Source organism: Diplotaxodon limnothrissa, linkage group LG17 (assembly GCF_057381915.1).
Source record: "Diplotaxodon limnothrissa isolate DT_005_m linkage group LG17, D_limnothrissa_male_GT1.1, whole genome shotgun sequence".
In the NCBI taxonomy this organism is placed as follows: Eukaryota; Metazoa; Chordata; class Actinopteri; order Cichliformes; family Cichlidae; genus Diplotaxodon; species Diplotaxodon limnothrissa.
This window is the reverse complement of record NC_140612.1, coordinates 33,588,824-33,609,864: the sequence shown is the minus strand read 5'-3', so window position 1 is coordinate 33,609,864 and position 21,041 is coordinate 33,588,824. Positions and strand designations below refer to the sequence as shown.

Sequence of the window (21,041 nt, the reverse complement as noted above, 5' to 3'; positions counted from 1 at the left end):
GGAGTGGAAGTGTAACAGAGAGTACTTAATCCCTAATCATCGCTGTCATACTGGAAACGACAAACATATTGTGAGAAAAGGGACACAATCGTGATTTATTTTTCTTTGGCAAAAAATGTGTGTGTGTATATATATATATATATATATATATATATATATATATATATATATACACACCTTAAAATAAACTCACAAAGAGCACCTCATCTCTGAGATCATCCAAAATCATTTATAAGTAAAAACATGATTTACTTCAGAAGATATTATTAATGTTTTAAAAGTACACCAGTCGATTGTTTGGTACTTCTTTGCACAGTGAATGCAGCTTCTCTTTTTAACCACAAGAGGTCATTGTAATGCCATGAGCTCAACCTGCACAAGCCTATTGTATTGAGCTATTAGTGTTCGGGTATATAATTGAGGGTGAAAGCATTGAGAGCTTTGTGAACTAATCAAAGGATTTCAAAGGTAACTCTATATTGAACTGGAATAAATGATGTAACTTGATTACTGGGTAGTGTAGTCAAATTTTTCATTTTGAATGAGCTGAAATCATCCTATGAATGATTTGGAGAGAGCATTACAATAATTGAACCTGCTTGATATGAAAGCAATTTCTCAGAGTCAGTTTGAGGTAAGAATTTTTTAACCATAGATATAGATTTTAAGTGATAGACATTAGTTGTAGCAATCCTATTGATATGATCGTCAAAACTGAATTCAATGTCCAGAAATAATGCCAAGGTTCCTGACATGTTCACTGTGTTTCAGAGAAGATGAGGATAAATAATGAATGGAGATAAAACATAAAAAGATTTCTTCTTCTTCTTCTTTTGGTTGCTCACTTCAGGGTTCACCATAGCAGCAGATCATCTTCCTCCATCTGGCCCTATCCCTAGCATCCTCTTCTCGCATGAATCTTTTCTGAGGTCTTCCTCTTTTCCATCTGCCTTTCAGCTCCATATTCAACATCCTTGGCTGAATATATGAATATATCCACCACCCCTACTCTTGACATCTCCAAACCATTTCAACTCAACCTGAGCTGTCCCTCCAATAAACTAAGACCAAGGATCTTTCCCCAGACATCATCGTAATATTAGACAAAGATAACCTGAGTAAAATTCAGCTTTTAATTTAATTTTAGTTTGCAGCTTTTAATCCAAACCTACTAGGCCCTGAGTGAAAACGTAATTGGCCCATAAACCTAATAACTGGTTGTGCCACCCATGGCAGCAAGTACTCCAGTCAAGTATTTGTGATAACTGCCAATGAGACTTGGACAGCTTGTTTAAGGTCACAGAAAAGCATTTATATCTGCATTTTAATCGACTTTTGACTCCAAAAACTTCCATCACACTGCCAACACCATTTTTGCCTTTTGGTGAGATGTTATTTTTATGAAATGCTGTCTTGGGGATTATCAAGAGTTTTTTGTGTTCTTCTTGCTCAGCAGTTGTTTTCTCCTTGGAACTCTCCCATGATGTCATTTTTGCCCAGTCTATTTCTAATTGTTGAATAATAATTGTGTATATAGCTTTTCTGCTGTAATAAATGATATCAATATTCAAAAATTGTCTGATATTAACTTAGTTTGATTGTCTGAAACATGTAAACGTGACAACCTCAGACATAATGAGTACTTTTCACAACACTGTAGAGAGACAGGTGGACTTTAAAAATATAGATTTTTAAATTTAGCAGTATTGGCTGAATACATCGAGGTAATTTCTAATATTTTCCCCCCATGAAGATAGTTTTTCTTAGCTTTTTGAAGGGCAAATATTACTAAAACATGCTATTGCAAAAATACTTTTTAAAAAAAGGCATTTATTTATTTATAATGAAGCCTAGTGTAATCTTTAAATTATGGAAATGGTGATGATGGGTTTTTGGCTTTACCTGAACAACGCTGAACTTTTGAACTCGTGAATAACCATACTGTACCTGTCTTTCAGCCCCTCAACCGCCCCCGCCGATAGTTGCCGGACAACGCCGAAGCCTGACGAGAACGACGTCAGCATATCTCGTTCTTTCGTTTTTCGCCTGCTGCGTGCGAAGGAGAGGCAGAAAAAAACGGCTCTCAGCAAAGCAACAAGAAGGAAGAGCAATGGCGACACTGGATCGCCAAATACCAAGTCCGGATACATTCCTTTGCGAGCCTTGGTCTTCCTTCGTCAGTGCGGCTAAATTACGTTTTGTTGACTGTAAGTTCGCACGACGGGTAGCGTTGTTATTTTTGCGGACAAACTGTCGGGAAGTGCGTGGTCCAACTGTCTGTGATTGAGTTGAGTAAGCTCCTCCACCATGCAGGGTGTCTGTCAGAGCGCAGCAAAGTAACTGTCATAATATTACTACGAAATGCAATATTGATGTGTTGCTTTAACAGTCGTGCACAAATGCGCGCGAGCAAAGCTATCGGTTACCGCTCGGAGTTTGTGTCGTTGTCGCGTGCAGTAATGCTATCCCCCAACTGTCCAGCTGTAAGTTTGTTAGCTTTGACAGCTCCACTTGATTTAGGAAGCCAGCGTAGGCGCTAGCAAGCTAATGCTATCCTCTGGTGGTAGCCAGCCCCGGAGCAGGAGGAGCGGCAGTAGGGCTCCACGCATGGGCCCCCCAAAGTTTCCTGAAAGCCCCTGCGTGTTTCTAAGTGCTTGTTTTGTTTGTTCAGACGCAGACCCGTCCTTGGATAACAGCGAGAAAGAGCTTTACTGCCTTGGTGAAGCCGTGAAGCTCCGCAGAGAAGGTAAGGGAAGTTAGACTACTAGATACGGTGGTTGTTTGTTATTGTTTTGTTGCACATGCTGTGGAGCATTAATGGTGCCATCTTTGACCACTTCTCTCAGAAATCTTATTTATCTTGCATGGCTGCTGCTGTACTTTATATTTACAGGTCGTGTGTGTGTTTTTCTGATTGCAGGTGTGTTTTACAGTAATCTGGGACTGAAAAAGATTTTTTCTCTACTTTGATCGATTAATCGCTTCAAAATAAAAGGTTCGAATTATGAAAAAATACCGACACAAATTTATTAGAGACCAAGAAGATATATTTAGATATTTAACTGAAACTGACATATAGTTTAGAAGCAAGGGGAGTCTTGTTTACTTGCATATAATACAAGAAAAGGCTTAAATCTGCAGATTTGAGAAGCCATAAACACATTTGTTCGATTTCTAACTTTGAAATAGACTAAAATTGTGAAATCCTTAAAGTAGGGAATTAAATGGAATCTACTATGTTGTTCTGGATCTTCCATCATCAGATATTCTTACCCCAAACAAGGCAAAAGAAGAGACTGCATTGATGATGTCTTTGTAGAGCTTTTAATTGAAACATTATGGAAGGTATATAATTGAAAAACTGCTAAGTGATCTATAGAGTCTTGGCAAAGCTATAGCAAATTATAGGATCAATATTTTTTGCTTCCTGTGTCACATATTTACACTGCCTAAACCATCAACAGCAAACAACTATGCTTGAATGTGATGGGCTATTATTTGTTGTATTTGTATCTATGTGTTGGAGGGTGATGGTTTCAATCAGTGACTCATAATCTGTTAGATTGGCTTAGCTTGTGTGCAGCCGTCGGTTTTGTGCATGTGAAGAGCGTGCCCCTGAGCAGGCAGTATGTGCCTCCCTGCTACCCTCCTTAGGGACAGAGCCAAAGGGCTTCCTTCACACCTCACCATGTATAAATACCCATGGGAGCACGCGCTGCACACTAACACAGTTGAGTCATCCCTGACAGGTTAAGCGTGCTGTAGCCCTCGTAGGAGCACACTGACGCACATGCAGAGCCGGGGAAACTCTTCTCAGTCTCACTGGTCAAATACCAAAAGCCCCCTCCCACACACACACACACACACACTCTATCAAACACACTCTCACATGCCTCCTCTTCCCCTCTCTCAGAGCCAGACTAGAGCGGTGTTTCCAGAATTGCTGGTCTGTTGGCAACATGACACTGAGTGCTGCTGAGAGTGATATGCAGACACACGCTCACGAGCCTCACAAGTCTCACGAGCCTCACAAACACAGGGAAACATTGCTTTAATGTTTTATTTGTGAATTTGCATCAACTACTAAGTGATTCATCATTGATTCATATATTATGTGTTAACCCACTTGACTTCATCTGCATGTGTGCACATTTCTAAATACGGAGGCCAGTTTGGCAGTGACTGATGTGTGGTGCAGGTCATTATGGTTGTCTCTTTTGTCTCTCTTTCACTCCCTGTGTGCAGTGGAGTTAATGCCAACCAAAATCAGCTTAGTTTTATTAGTCCAGCAGCCTCTGCTGTCCTTCATCTTGAAATAGCAGTTTACTACTCACTTTATTCGAAATGGGATTCGCCTAAAACATGACATTATTATGGCAATGCTTTGGGTGACAATTTAGTGAATGTAGGTGTTCTTTGACTGTATTCATTGCTATAAAAAATGATTGATTACACTGTATTATGATTTAGCATCTCTGTAAGCATGCTTTAACAATTGTCCCTCACCAAACCTACCTGGAATGGGAACACTGTTTGCAGCATTCTCACCTACAGGGTGACTTATGATATTGTATAAGCTATGATAAAATACTGTGCATTGTCTGTGGCGCTTCCTCTGATGTTTGAAACTTTTAAGTTAAGTTTGGTAAGTCACAGTTTAAGAACAGTTGTTTCCAGATGTGCTGTTGCAAGGGTCAGTGGTGTGCCATGAGTCATGTCGAAGTGTGCCGCTGGAGTTTCTGACAGCCGTGCAGGAATTTCTGAATTTAGTTCATAAAACGGAAACAAAAAACTTTTTGTACAAGAGAAACTCAGTCCAGTCACTCAGTTTCTAAACACCTGCAAAGAGGTTAATAAATGGGCGAAGGGGTCACTTGTGAAGCAAACAAAACCTACCAAGCAGTGAGACTAAAGAAATAAACTAGTACATACCCACACTACTGCGTTATTTGGTCTGCTTGTCCTTTTTCATTATGGCTTTATATTTCCATTGTTTAATTTTTAGTAATAAATGTCAATAACATGAGCCTGAGAAAAAAGCATATAATGAAATATTGGTTAAAAAGGTCTCTTTTTGAATTTACTTTATTTATTTATTTTTAATTTTTGTGGGCTAGACTGACTCTCATGCCTTAGAATCCCTTTTACCATAAATTCATTTGTTTTTATTTATGTAACTTTTATTGTAACTTTTACTTCAGAAGCTGTCATGCCTAATGATGTATAGTAATACTGATACTGTAAAGCTAACAATCAAAAATAATCAATATTTGCTGAATTAGATGTTACTGTTGTGATAGTATTACAAGGTCTTATAAGTGCATAAACACTACAAATAGGTCATTTTAGGATCGTGATGACGCCATATTGTCTAATATAGATGAGAAGTTTCAGGCCTGGGATGTACTTGTATTAAAAAGCTGGGTTGATCAATTCTTGGATATGTGTCTTGCAGACAAAAACCAGACAGAGAGATTTTGTGTATTATAGTAAGAGACTTCGATACTTAGCTGCCAGTTTTATGACTTCATCTGAACTGGGGATGCCAGCAGGTCTCAGCCCAAGTGCAGATGGTTGAAGGAAATGGTTACTTGGTGCCAGGCACACTAAAGAGGTGATTGGAAACTACATATTCCCTTTAAGGGAACCTTTATTTACCTTAAAAGAGCACTGGCTGTGAAACCGAGACAGGAAGTTGTTAGTTTGTGCGAAATGGTTTGATAAGGCCATAGAAGTAGGGTATAAGCTAGTTGAGTGGTAAAAGTTTTGGAAAACTGAATGATAGCTCCTTGGACTATTATCCTGTCATACCCGGATTGCACAGACACGATGTATGCTCAAATATGCTTGCAAATGTTATTTATAAAGACAAAAATATTAAAAAGTCTATATTTAACCAGAAATAAAGGTTTTAATAATTTCAGAGGAAAACTGTGAAAATAAATCATTGATTAACTATAAAAATTAACCTTGAGATTGAGATATAACCTTTAAAAAACACCATGGATTAGAAGCATCATCAAAATGAAAGTCTGTAAGCACAAAAGAAACAAGTGAAAAACTTTGATTCCTCTGTTCTTTATTAGAAAATGTTAAAGTTTTAGTCTGGATGGTAAATTGTAAATACACTCTGGCAACATTGATTTTCTAGTAAAACCATCAACCCTACTCTTACATTAAACCAGACTTTTTTAATGTTCACATAATTTCGAAAGGAATGGTCTGAATTAAACTGTACCGTTAGGTAGAAGTGGCTTTCAGTAGCGTTGCAATCATAAAATGTTTAAAACTACTACTTAACCTTTCCACAGCTCATTTGTAAACACTTTTCGTGACATTATGTCTTTACAGTTTTATTGTTGGCACCAATCAAATGTTTAACCAGCATGTTGAACTTTGTATCTGGGACATTTTTAAAAGAGGTGAATTTGGCTGTACGGGTGTGCGTGTGTGCAGACTAAGTTCTGCAACATTAGCTGCCTGCCAACGCTAGTCAGTTTGTTTATACTATCAGAGCTTTTGGTGCCGGAGCAATAATTATCTGGTGAGGCTGTTCACAGAACAACTTAAGCTGAATTTGTCAATCTCGCACATTGCCGCCTCTGGAATGGTAATGGTGCAAAATGGAAACGCGATCCAGAGATAAGTTAATTGATTTATCCACAGAGCAGAGTTGCTGCTTGTTACAGTTTCCTTAATACTTTGTTAGTCAACCAACCCTTCCTTAGTAACCACTTTTGTTTTGTTTTTGATTTTTTTTAAATGAATATTGTGTAGGATTCTTTCCATACACTCATTTTGCAATAGTAAACTGATTAGCTTTACTGATCACTGACTAATGATGGATCACTTCAGTTGCGCGAAACATACTCATTCACTACTGAGTGATGTTTTTGGAGTCTGCTTTTTTGGCCTGTCAGTCATTTGGCAGACTGTGGCAGTTGGCACACACTCACACAGACATAATTCAGACTGAAGAAATATGCACTTAGTTTGCATTTGACTTGGCAGTTGCAGAGGGAATTACTTCCTTTTTGTTGTTGTTTTCTTTTTTTAAAGTGCTCTGTTTTTTGATGTTGCTCTATACATTGGAATTTGCGAAATGCCAGAAAACAAAAATCGAGTCATAGTTTTACGTTGTCTTGGCAAAAGTTTCCTAATAATGAGAGCGTGTGCTCATTTCCTCCGAAAACGATCACAGGAAAGACACGAACTGTGCTGATCAACTTGTAAACAAAAAACGGTTCACTTCAGTTGCTTATATTACATTTTTACCTCGTATCAATGTGTTGACAGCACTCACATTATTTAAAGGTTGCTTTTCCACACAGAACCGCTGGCCTGTTAACATACTGTGGTATCAATCAAGCAATTCTTTGAAAAAGCAAACAGTATAATTTATTTGTTGGTGAATGAAATGGAGTTCTTTGTTTGTCAAACATTAGAAGAAGAGAGTTTGAATTGTGGCCTAAATCCAAGAGCAATGGTTCGATTTGTGTGTGGGAAATATTCTCCTCTTCCAGATGGGCTTGTTCAAAGCATCTGCCGACTACTTTACTGCAACTGTTGAGCAACAGATGTGGAGCTGTTTTCCATTGCAGTGCTCATCAGATTGAATAGACATTGCTTGGAATTTATGGTCAGTTTTATTTGCTTAATAGTACAATATCCTAGCTTTCATTCTGCTTTATCACCAAATATGCTTCCCAGTGACTATTAAGCATTTCAAGCATTAAGTGATTACTCTGAAGTAATCACTTAATGACAGCCTCAGTATGTTGTATGTTAACCTATTGAGTAATGACCTTTTATGCAAATGCACAGAGGCACCGTCAGTCACCAGAGTGACGTGTTCTGCACCACAAATGACAGAATGAAAAGTCATACTCAAGCCAAAAGTGACTCTAAAAATCTTTTTAGTTGTTTTGGGCTTTGGTAATGGAACTAAATTGTTTTTATTAGCGTCAAACAAGTTTTTAAATGAGGCTTGGCTGACATGTTCTGGGGAGTTCATTTCTGAGCATAGTATTTTTCAGTCTCAGACCTAATAGCAATAGCCATGCTTTTGTTTTGCTGTGTATTACTGAGCAACATGAGTCTGGGCCCCGTGTAACTTTTTTCACATTTACTGGCGTTTCACCTCAGAAATAAAGACACCACATCATTTGCGAACTGACTTAACCACAAATAGATAAGCCAAACTGGAAAGGTCACAAAGGTTTCGCATTAGTCAGTAATATATGTGTCCTAGATGTAATTTGCATTAATTATCTGTGGGATAAATGTTCAAGCATTGTGTGTTGGAGAGCTAAAGCAGGGTATAAATAACAATAAGAATAAATAAAAAAATATATTGGTTATCAGTATTGGGTATTCAAACATCTGCATTGGTATCGGTATAGGAGTGATTATATACAATAGTGCCAGGGGATTTGTGCACTGTGTACAAAGATTTTTGCTGCTGCTAACATTTAAAATAAAGTGAGTACTGCTTCAAGCTCTAATTTTTAGGCTGCAGAGTTGAATTATTTTTTCTTATCAACTGTAGCATATAGCCTGTATCCAACAAAGACTAGCCTGGCCCATTAGTTCTGTAATGTGCGTTCCATGTTTGAACCACCATTAGCCCCAGCTCATTTGTCTCTTGAGGTTTTGTCTTGCTGAATTAAACATAAGCTCCTCCTTTGTGTGCGAGTCTGTGCTTAAAAGTATAGTCTTAAGTGAGCGACAGTAGGTTCTAAACACAAACTCTACACAATGAACCTTCACAGACATATCTACACAGTGATAACTTTCCCTGTCTCCCTGATGTGTAATAGTATCAAGTGCAATTTCCCAATATAACAAAGTATTTTATTCTATTTTATATAGTATTTTATTCTATCTTGTCTTATTCTATTCTATTGTTTTTTTTTTCTTTTTTCTTTAATTTTTACTGCTCTTAACTTGTACTTTCTGCCGTGACCAAAAAATGTCTCACGTGTGGGACTTTATCTTATCTTATCTTAAAACAACTGGCACGATTCTGAAACCAAACAAGTGCAAACCGGTTAAAGGAAGCACAGGCCTGCTAGAGGCCTGTGGTTAGCATAGCCTGTACGTGTCATCTGGTAGTAACAAAGTTCATCAGAGACTCTTTAAGCAAAAATGCATGTATATGTTTAACATAATAATATAATTGCAACATTCAGGGCGAGGAAGAATGTGACACTAGCCAGCAATGAAACCCACATGCACCACCTGCACATAACATATAGTGTATAATATGGCCTTCCGTGACCTTAAATAACCTTGTCTTTTATACATCTCTCGCACACACACACACACACACAGACTCTGATATGTATTAAGTAGGGCTGGGTATCGTCACTCATTTCTAGAATCGATTCGATCCACGATTCAATTTGATTCGATTCGATTTGATTCGATTCAATTTGAATCGGGGAAATTTTGCCTCAGACAGTCAGAAATATTATAATTCAGATCATGCATCAGTACATTTCTATATTTTTATATCTATAAAAAGAAAGCTGACACATTATCAAAGGTGTAAGCATCACAGCAGATGCCTTTGTGTCAAAGTAGCTGAGGATAAAACACAGAAAAACATGAAGGTGATTTTCCTGGCCTGCGATTTTATAAAAATATTCTGTAGTAGATCGAAAACGAAAGAAAACTATTAATGAACATATGAACATTACCTGATGCTGCTGAAGTGAAGCAGAGCAACGTTACAGAGGTTTTATTACAGACATAGCTAAGCGTTTTGCAATTTTGCATAATTTTAAAAAGTTTAAACTTGTTCAGTAGCGTATTGAACGGCAGACATGAGGCTTTCTTTTCGGAAGCAAGTAAAAGGAAAAAAACAGCGTCCGACAGCGCTGTAAGAACGGAGTTGTGCGTAACAAGCAAGCGAATAATGCAGAAAAAAGATTATTAGACGGGAAACTGTTCTTGAAGTACACTGAGAGAGAGCGAGAGAGAGAGCTGTGCATGTAGTGTGATTTTTATCGTGGTGGCAGCAAAACAGCAAAGGTAAGAGGGAATTCATGACGATGTTTATGTGAAGCGTAGTTTGCTGCTTCTTTTGCTGCTGGTTTAGTCAATATTGTTTGGAGAGAGATAAAACCTGCAGCTTCAGAATCAGCGCAAAAAGGGCGTAAACAGCGGACCCGCCGAAACATCAGAATCAGCGAGCTGTCGGCTCTCAGCTCGTGTCCGTGCCGTCGGGTGAGAAAGGCGACATCTCACTGATTCTGATGTTTCGGCGGGTCCGCGCTTTGTGTTTACGTCTTTGTGCAGAATCTGTGTACCTGCTCTCATTGACTGTTTTAGCTGTTTGGTGGTTGTTGAAATTTTGTGAGGTCTAACCTGAGATTCTGGCATTTCGGGCAAAATAAATTTATATTTAAAAATCGATTCAGGATTTTAATGAATCGATATCACGTTATCCAAGCGAGAATCGATTTTAATCGATAAATCAATCATCAAAACCCACCCCTAGTATTAAGCATGACATCCTGTCTGTGCTTTTCTAGATGACAACAAACTTCTAGCAATGTAAGATCTTGACGACACTCACTGTCAGACACCCCCACTTTTAAAAAATAAATACCGGTGTGTGTGTGTATGTGTGTGTATATATATATATATATATATATATATATATATATATATATATATATATATATATATATATATATATATATATATATATATATATATATATATATATATATATATATATATATATATAATTTTTTTTTTTTTTTTTTTTTTTTTTTTTTTTTTTTTTTTTAATTTATTTATTTTTTCCTTTGCAACCTTACACAAACACACACATGCACATACATACATCCAACCTCTGCTGAGTGATTCTGGCTTAAGCCCCTTGCTAATAAAAAGCTCTGATTTCTGACAGCGGAGCTTTTTTTAGGTACAGATAGATTAGCTTCTCAAAGCTTAGCCAGAAGAGATAATAGATGTTTTCCATTGGACATATATGGGGGAGAGGGATTCTCAATATTTAATTTAATCTTCAACTTTCCCTGAGGGGGTGGGGTGTAACCTACAGTGTTTTGTTCTAGCTAGTGTGTTTGAAGGTCTGTCTGTGTAGTAATTAGAAAAGACACTAATTATCCATGTGCCTGTGGTAGATTGTTGGTTTTGGTAGTAAAAATTAGATAATTAGTATTTGGTCCGAAGATGCATATTTTAAAGCCTCATATAGTATTGAAGTCTAAAGATGATATTAAACACAATATCACTAAATGTGTACATAAACATTTCACATTTAATTAATCAAACTAGGGTTTTTTTCCTAACAAATAAAATAAAATAAATTGTAAAGATTTGTTCCTTTTTGTCTTGTGGCTTTTGAAATTGTGATTTTTTTTTTTTTTTTTTTTTTTACTATTTAATATAAATTGTAAAGGTATTCCCATTATTAGCCAATAGTCATGATGACTGACCTGTAGAAGGCATGAGACTTCTACTCTTTCCATTGGATTGGAATGTGCCAGGCAATGGGAGGTTTGTGTTTGAGGTTTCTGTTAAGATGAAGCTGATGACAAGTGATTGTTCAGCTCAAGTGTCTCTAAATATCCTGCGTGTAACAATCCTGACTTTATGTTTATTATTTTTATATACATCCCTGTTCTGCCAAAATATGTCATATTCAGTTGCTGTCTATGTGTCTGTTCCCTCTGCCTGCTTCTGTCATTCTATAATTGTGGCACCTACTTTTCCTGTCTCTTTCAGAGATGCTTGTCTACAGCCAGTGCCCAGCACTGGAGGATTTTTCTCTTGTTGTCTGCCATGTCTGCAGTAAGGTGGTCACTCCTCAGGGCATTCTCACACACTATGGTAAGCCACACACATACACAAACCCCTTAAGGCAAACTACACGGACATAAAACTTCAGGGCATAATCATACACTTGACTAAGTTGCACGCACACGCTTGGGAGTATGGTGTTGTCCCACAAGAAGCCCGAAACAAACGTATGCATACATGGACACGCACACTAGGGCTGGGCCATATTATACCGTTCACGGTAATACCGGTATAATGTTAGGCAACGATAGGAAAATGAAATATCGCGATAGAATGGGAGTAAAACGCGCATGCGCAGTGCCTTTGTTTTCATACGCACATGGCCGATTGTTGAGTGAAACAGATGAACCAGAATTGGTTTGTAAAAATGGTGCAACTTCCGTGATGTGGAACTGGTTTGGTGTTTGTCCGTCAGATACACAACAAAGCACATTTTTTTGCAGAACATGCAAGCGGCCGTTGTTATTGTCATATTTGTCGGACTAAGATGCTCTTAAATCTGGGAGTAATCTGGGTCCTAAACTCCGTATGCTTCAGGTCAAACAACACTGCAGCATCACTTAGAGTTAAAAACTGTATAAATTCTTTCATCTTTAATAAAACGATCAGCATTGCTGCTTTACCAGGTGTAACTATAAAGTTTAACTTCCAGGCATCCATGAAAACAAAAGTTATTACATTTAACGGAGTTAGAAGTTAGCAGGAAGCTAGCGGAAGTTAGCTCGCTAGTTTCGCTAGTTACCTAAGCATGATATTGCATGTTCTGACTGAGAGATTTCTGAAAAAAATCAAACGTACAGCTCTGCTATCACTTCCAACATAAATGAAGACAGGAAACTAAACAGCAGTGACGTTTGTAGGGTTACTGAAGTTGGGCTAGCTGCTATATAATGATGTGCTACGTGATCGCTAGCGACACAGCTATGTTAGCATAACATAAACAGTGAAGCTGGAGGAGGAACACTAACACTTTTCCACTTATAAAAGTTAACGTTAAAGTTCCTGATAGTTAGAGACAAATGCAATCGCATGGCAGGATGCTGTAAACGGACCAAACTTCAGTCAGGAGAACAACTGAGATAATCCATCCACAATACGAGGTTAGTCATTAATATACTGCAACAACATGGGAATAGAGCAGCTGCCAGAGAATTCACCATTAATGAATCAATGGTACAGAAGTGGAGGAAGCAAGAAGAATGAGTTGAATAAAGTTTGATTTATCTGACTGCTTTGTTTCGCTTAATGTGCCTTATAATCCTGTGCACCTTATGGTCCGAAAAATACGTACTGCACACTGCAGTTTAATGTTGCAAAGCACCTCTTTTTAACTTCAGTGGATATTATACATGGTTATGCTCAGGATGTGTCAGCCCATTTCTACTGGAAATGCCTTTTGGTTAAACTTTCAGCAAGGAATTTGCATTTGCACTGTTACATTTTTATAAAGCTTTAATGTACATAAAAACCAGCTTCTTGTTTAAGTGAAAATAAATGGAAGATTGTTTTTTTGCGCTAGTAATGTTGTGGAGTTGTATTTTGTCTCGCATCAATTATATCGTTGGTTATATCGTTATCGCAAATTTTCAAATATATATCGTGATAAATATTTTTGGCCATATCGCCCTGCTCTAACGCACACAGAGCGGTTTAGATCAATAAGTAAATTCTGTGAATCCCTGCAAGGCACTTTCAAACATGACCTCCCTGCTACTTTCCCTCTGTGCAAATAGACATCATACAGTTTTGCCCTCTAACACTCAGCAGATGGATCAAAGCTATGATACACTAAATTATTTACAGAAACTGTGTATATGCATTTTTATCTAAAACAATAGGCACATGCACAAAAGATTTAATGGACATCTCCACTGTTAAAACAATAGTACTTCAAGACTACATGAGGCTCAAAAATACCTCCATATCTTACATGAAGTGAGTGTCTGGATCCAGACCATGATGCATACATCATATGTATCATAGCAACATGACGTATATACTGTGCTAAGCTGCATATGCTTCTTGCACAGGCAGGAAGCATGCGACCATAGCATGTGGTCGCTATGGAGACTGCAGCCCAATGAGAGTAGCTCACAAAGTTGCTCAGTTGTTGTTATATTTATTAAATTAGATAGATAGATAGAACTTTATTAATCCCCCAGTAGGTTCCTCCGGGTAATTCAGTTTCCAGTAGCAGAACACTGACAGGAATTTGCATAGTAAATTAACTGTTGAAACTAACAAATTGAAAATAATTGTTAGTCTATTTTTTTTAAAACATTCTTGTTTGTTCAGACCTCATTGGCCCCTCACAATGTCCAACTACCTCTTGTTTGTTTTTGATTGTGGCTCTACTGAGCTCGCTCACATCTGCCCGTGAGCTGCTGCTTCCTTCTAGCCTGAGCTTTCTGTTTGTGCGGAAAGTGTGTGTGTGGGGGGGGCATGGTCACACTTAATATACACACACATACACTAACACACTTATTTCTTCCTATGAGTAGAGAGGCCTGTGAAGTTTCATGCACACACGCATTCTCACTTTCTGGTTCTCAGCAGAAAGAGGTCAGTGGTATTGTGAGACACACATGCACACACTCTCTCACAGACTCCTGGCAGCCAGTGTTGTTTTGTCCCTGCTCCTGCCCCCTGCAGGCCCCCTCCTCTCTCTCATTGGCAGCATTTCTACTTGCTGACACACACACGGTCGGGTGACAACAGGTCTGAAGCACACTCGTGCACACACACAAAAACACAACACACAGTCGAGAGTGGGAATCTCCTGAGAGCTCCCCTATAAAACAAAGTGATCCTCCAGGCCACAATACCATAATAGTCAGGCACCAAGCAGACCAGCAGGGCAGTTCACATACTGACTAGTTGGAGACTCTGGTTTTTGAGGAATTCAGTGTGGATTTCATCATGTACTTTTATTTTTAGTTTTGCAGTGACCTATAAGTCTTCCAGTTCAGTTACTGTAGTTGAGTCGCTTGCTGCATACCTAAATAAGCTTTATATACACAACCGCTGTGTGTCATGGCATGAAAAATCCTCTTCCTGACCTCTGTTGAGTAGATTGCCTCTAGGAGCTCACGCTGTCAGGATATTCTTATGATATTTTATGCATTTCCTCCCATTGTTGTAGATCCTAATCATGTCACTGCAGCATCCTCACAAGCACAGTGCCATTGTTCCCTGCCGGGGATTCTGCTTTAAATGTTTTGACCCTGTAGTAGTATCTTTTTTAGTCATCGCAGTTGCCTTGTATTTGATTTTGTGTGTATCCATCGTGGGATTAACTTTCATGCTTGACCTGTATATCAAAACGGCACTAAGGCCTTACATAAACCGAAATGCATGCACGTGCACACACACACTCATGCACAGAGAACGAGGAGGGGATTGGCTGCCTCAGGGGTCAGTGGCTCCTAGTTATACATGCCCAGTTTGCTGCTCATTTCTGATGTGTTTGAAGAGATAACTTAAAGCTAGAACGCACACTGAATGCATTTAAATATGCAGAGTCTTGTGTGCTAAAAGGTTAACATATACTTTCTTTTATACATCAGAGGCTTGCTCTGTTTAGTGGATTTGTTTATTTAAATCTCCTTAGAGTAAAGCAAGCATGTATATTCTTAGCATAAATGGCCCAGTGGGATATCAGCTAAATCCCTTACTCTGGCAGTGTTAGCAGCATGTTCACTCCAGTGAGTTTGTAAAGACAAAAATGTGCAAGGAAACAATATTTAATGCTTGTGAGTGAATCTTAAAGCTTTTCATAACCAGATCACGATGTTCATATGAACCCTTCCCAATGAAAAAAGTATGATTTCATAACTTTAGTCTTATAATCTTATAAATGTTATCTCTACAGTGTCTGTGGGCAATAGACGATATTTTGGCAACGACACTTGATTATCTTTGATCATGTGCCGATAAAAGTGCACGTGAACAGCAAAAAGGAAACACATGGGTGGGAAAATAATGGCGTTATCTGATTGTTTATCTGCATTCATAGTTTGGCTCTAAGCAATAACCTCCACGTGGAACAGGAAGTAAGTCTGGGCTAGATTATTTGTTGTCTCTGGTATGCCCTGCCAGTAATGCCACTATCATTAGCTGATTGATGACTATATTATATAGTGGGCGATCGTGGCTCAAGAGTTGGGAGTTCGCCTTGTAATCGGAAGGTTGCCGGTTCGAGCCCCGGCTTGGACAGTCCCGGTCGTTGTGTCCTTGGGCAAGACACTTCACCCGTTGCCTACTGGTGGTGGTCAGAGGGCCCGGTGGCGCCAGTGTCCGGCAGCCTCGCCTCTGTCAGTGTGCCCCAGGGTGGCTGTGGCTACAATGTAGCTCGCCATCACCAGTGTGTGAATGTGTGTGTGAATGGGTGGATGACTGGATATGTAAAGCGCTTTGGGGTCCTTAGGGACTAGTAAAGCGCTATATAAATACAGGCCATTTACCATCTATATTATGGTAATTATAGTTGTATAGTGTTTCTAACAGCATTTAATTTGCACCTCTGAGTCTTGAAAAGCATTCGAAACTACAAAATGCAAGAGTCACAACTACTTTAGTAACAAATGAGCTGTGCTTTTGAAGCCACGTCCCTAAATAAATCAGGTCTCCACAGTATGTTCAGATATTTCTTTTAATGCTCATTTCCTACCGTTTCCTCTCTTCACTCTTCTGAGCGTCTGTATTCTAACCTTGCTCCTGCTTGTGCCCTGCTGTGTGTGCTTTTGTGTGTCTGAGTGAGTTGAGTGCATGATGAAAAGGTTCATGTTGTTTCTGTTGGTTGCTTTACTCGCTTTCCAACTTTTCTCTGTAGTGGGGAATTAATTGAGCAGCAGATCACAACCATTTCTACCTTTAACAAGTGTTTTGGCCGCTTCTGTGTTTGACGTTGTTGTTGTTAAAATGTGCATTCTCGGGCTGTGGCGCACATGTTATTTGGCTGATGTTGGAAAGTTTTGCCCTTAACCACAGATTTTCTGTTGAGTTTCGTTCACGCCACAGTTGTGGTATTGTTATTGTGGCTTGGCTGTATGCATGCTGTTAGCTGAGGTATGGGCCAATTAAAATGCCAACTGATAGTGTACATCTGAGGAAGTGTCTTCACATTTAAATTTTTTTTTTTGTCTGCACTTTAGAGAAGGACATGGCTTTGATATATTTTTTAACATCATCTCAGATGCTAACAGAGACTTTTCTCAACAGTGAAGAGTTTTTCTATATACATTAGGGCTGCCACAAACGATTATTTTGATAGTCGACTAGTCACCGATTATTTTTGCGATTAGTCGACTAATCAGATCATCATCCATTGGACGTACAGCGTACAGCTTATTGCACCAGCAGCATCTGGTCTTATATAACTATCATTAGCTTACAGCTTGAAGTGTTTGTGCTAACTAAAAATAAAGACAAGATGGTAGTTTATTAATTTTTAATGAAATTTGCAGATTGTTTCGGTGAAGTTTAATAAACTCCTTGCTTTCTAAAATATAACAGGACACCGGAGTATATTCTCCAGCGTCTCACACTTCTGATAATCAGCTGTGTGCTTGACAGTTTTAGCTGTGCAAAAAACTATAACTTTAATCTCAGCCAAACCGATTTACTCAGGAACAAATAAAATACTAAAGAAAGCCAAACAATAACATTTTTAAGTTATCTAAGTGACTTATATATATGTTTAACCTGACTAGCGAAAGACGGCGGTGGGTTTGAAACGATTTGCCGGGAGTCCAGTGTTCTCACGGCTCTAGTTAGCCTTGCCCCCGCCTAGCTAACGAGCTAGTGGGTAACAGACGTCTCCGAAAACGTTGGAGCGCTTTTGAAAATACGTGGTGTCTTGATAAACTGAGCAGATATTTGAGGTTTACACAGCTACATTCTCGCCTGAAAATATGTTAAAGGTTTATTTTGTGACCCAGAAAGAATAATAAGAGTAAAGTTAAAACTAACTAGCTGCCGCCATTGTTGACAACTGCGCTGGGCTGCGCTATTAATTCTGGGACACAGCTTCTTCTTCTTCGGGGTTTAACGGCAGCTGGCATCCTTGTACATGCAGTGCTGCCATCTTCTGTTTCAGTCCGTTATTACACTCTTAAATCCTACTATTATTATTCCTGCGTCCTTTGTGATCTTACAAAGCTTCAAACGATGCGTCGACTATTAAATTAGTCGTCGACGATTTTAATAGTCGACATAATCGTGACTAGTCGACTAATCGTGGCAGCCCTAATATACATATCTGTAGATACAGAAAGTGATAACCCCCCCCCATAGCTGAAGGGCCCATTAGTGAGCAATTGACTTACCTCTTAATGCAAGAGAGAAGTGGCTCCCAATTTTTTTTATATTTACAGAATAAAAAATGTACATGAGTGTCTAACTGGCTGCAGTACTTAGTGTAGCAGTTAAGGTACTTTAATGCTGCTTCGCTACAATAAGAAGTAGAAGTTTAAAGTATAAAATGAACTTAAAAAAATCTAATGAGACAAGTAGCGCAACATTATGATAGCTAACTTAAATCATTCTTTGAAAACCAGCAGTGCAATCTAAGCTTTGGAACTGCAGAAAATCATGCTCCATTTTTCTCTTCCTGTTAAACATAGAGGATGTGGCTGTCTCATTTGTAAAAGCTTCTGTTTGTAATGTCAGGAGTCAATGTGAGAACGGGCTTGGTGTGTCTGTCCAGGAGGCAGATAAACTACAGGACTGATTTAAATTTTTAATCTAGAGGTAAAACTTGGCATATGTTAAATATACAAAACACTTGTTTGTCCATCTTCGAAGACAGACACTTGATCGTGTGCTGAAAAAATGTTCAGCTGTGGCATGTTCACCAGAATATTTGTTCCACAGTGATATTTTTTTTCCTCCCAGGTTAGGCATCAGTCTATTTTTGTTGTTGTCGTTGTTGTTTCGTTGTTTTTTTCAGACTCTGTTTAGGGTTCAGATCAGCATCGACAATAAGAAATCTTTCCATCACTTGCTGTGACACTCAGTCTTTCTCACTGCTCTTTTCTTGTGTATTACTATGACAACCCATAACTTTGAGCTGCTGTTACCACTCTCTGATGCAATATAACTTTGTATCCATCATGCTTACTGCTTGTGATTGTGATATGTTTGAAACCATGCAAGTTCAGCCTCTGGTAGATGAAATATTTTAAAAATATCCTTTAAAAAAAAAAAAAGGAAGTGTTTCTTCAGTATGTCAGTCTGTCCGTATTCCTGGGAACTTCTTCAGTAGGGGTATTTTTGGAAACATGCTCTGTATACATCCATAATGCCTTTTTTAAAATTCACTGTTTATCCCAAACAACTTGCTCTTTTTAAAATTCCAAGTCCACTGTATTTCAGATTTTTCTCATGCCATTCCTCTCTACTTCTATTCCCTGCTCCTCTGTCAGTGTAAACAAACCCAGCTGAGCTCTGAGAACTTGTATTTCCTCATCATCAGCTGGCTCCTCCCACAGGATGAGTCAAGAGCCTATCAGCAGCCGTTGGGGCTCTCTGCATTGCCATAACAACCAGCAGGTTGAGAGTGTAGTAGGGAGGGTGCCCTTGTGGTCGAGTGGCTTAGTGACCTTGCCTGAGCACTCGCCCATGTATTGTACGGTAACTTAGTGTTATTAACTCCTAACTGACTCCTTACTCCCTGGATGAGTTCTGATATATAAGATATAAAATATATATCTGAGGCTGTTCTGGGGAGGGAAAAGTTGATCATTATGTCACATACAGCTATAAAAGATTTTAAAAGTCTTGCAACATTTTGTTAAGAATTATTTTTAAGTTCTATATCAGGTTATTTTGTTGTCTTATCATGAGCAAAAGCTATTTGTATAATAAAGCAAATAAAATATAGTATACACATCGTATAAACCAGTCGAATCACAGAGTATTGGGGGTGTGTGGCTTGGCTGAATAATCACAAGAAATCTGATATCATATTTCTTCAGATTTCTTTTACCTTTTTCATTCCTGGGAAAATAATACAATGCCTAAATCGGAGAGTAACCCTGAATTAGACACAATTTTTTCCCATCTATTTCTGCAGCGCAGCCTCATCGAACCGTACAGTGGAGTTAACTACTTAATATAATGTAAAATAATGAGAGATTTAATGTGCAAAGTTTGCACTGTTGTAGGTGCATACCTGTAAATGTGTCGCTGGACTTTGATCCTAGTACTCTGAAGACAGCTGCCTCTGTGGACGTCTGCCTCCACTGGCTTATTTACACACCTGCCACACGCACACACACCCACACATGCAAATTATGCTCTCACAAAGTAATGATAAAATATTTCGCGGATGCCTGACTTTTGAAAACTTTATATTTGCCTCCACATCCGTGCCTCTGCACAGTAGTGTTTGCAAATGCGTATGAACAGGTATAGTTTCAGCTATTTAACAATGCTAGTGTTCATTTTTGATAAGCAGAAGGTAATGAGTCAAGTCACAGTAAAGCCTGCCAGTGATGGGATCTCAAACTATTGTCATCCCAAAATTAACATCAGCTTTTCTCCAGCTTATCTTTGAGCGAAGTCTTGCAGATGTTGGTTAACTTTAGTTAGCTCACTTGTAGAAGTGACGTGCCTTAAGGGAAACAGAAAAAGAGGATGGCATTCCACCTAATTTGTATACTCTACTAGCTATCCAAAGCGCCGTTTTACTGTTTCTGTCTTTTCCCTGCCTTGTGCTCAGTGCTCACGATATATTCAATCCTCTGTTTTCATTCAGGTAGCTGGGATATAGTTTCCCTGTGAGACAGACACAGAGACAGTCCTGGACCACACACCCCCACTCCCCCACCCACCCTGATCCCACAAAGACATGCATAGCAAAAACCGTAAGTGTGAGCTCCTCTCCTCTCCTCCGTGTTTCCTCCCTGCTGCTTTGTGATTTACTCCCGTCTATGTTTCCTTCTGTGTTCTCAGCATCTTACTTTTTTCCAACTCGTGTATTCTGATCAGATCTGGGTCAAAAATATTGTAATTGTTGGCTCTTGTGGTGGGGTGTGGGGGGGTCGGGGGTCATCACGAAAAGGACACTTCAGATGGTGTCAGGCATACTGCTAATTAGAGAAAAGCATCCTTTAGTTGATTGGAAATTTCTTTTTGTGGAGAAGTTCAGCCACAGATTTGCTCTCCCCTGTGTTACAACATAGCCATCTGGCAACTAAGCAGAG

The 21,041-nt window shown here is 38.8% G+C and overlaps 1 protein-coding gene across 2 annotated transcripts in view; it reads left to right on the top strand.

Annotated features, from left to right (window-relative positions):
• The first annotated feature begins 2,037 nt into the window (after nucleotides 1-2,037).
• atxn7l1 (ataxin 7-like 1) overlaps nucleotides 2,038-21,041 on the top strand; it is a 30,874-nt gene continuing 11,870 nt past the window's right edge. The window contains exons 1-3 of one of the 2 annotated variants that reach the window (XM_085376178.1): nucleotides 2,038-2,207; nucleotides 2,672-2,746; nucleotides 11,761-11,865. In XM_085376178.1, the coding sequence (XP_085232304.1) occupies nucleotides 2,111-2,207; nucleotides 2,672-2,746; nucleotides 11,761-11,865 (277 nt within the window). In that variant the 5' untranslated portion in view covers nucleotides 2,038-2,110. Of the gene's footprint in view, nucleotides 2,208-2,671; nucleotides 2,747-11,760; nucleotides 11,866-20,626; nucleotides 20,703-21,041 lie in introns of those variants that run through there. The other variant, XM_085376175.1, reaches the window with a different exon arrangement.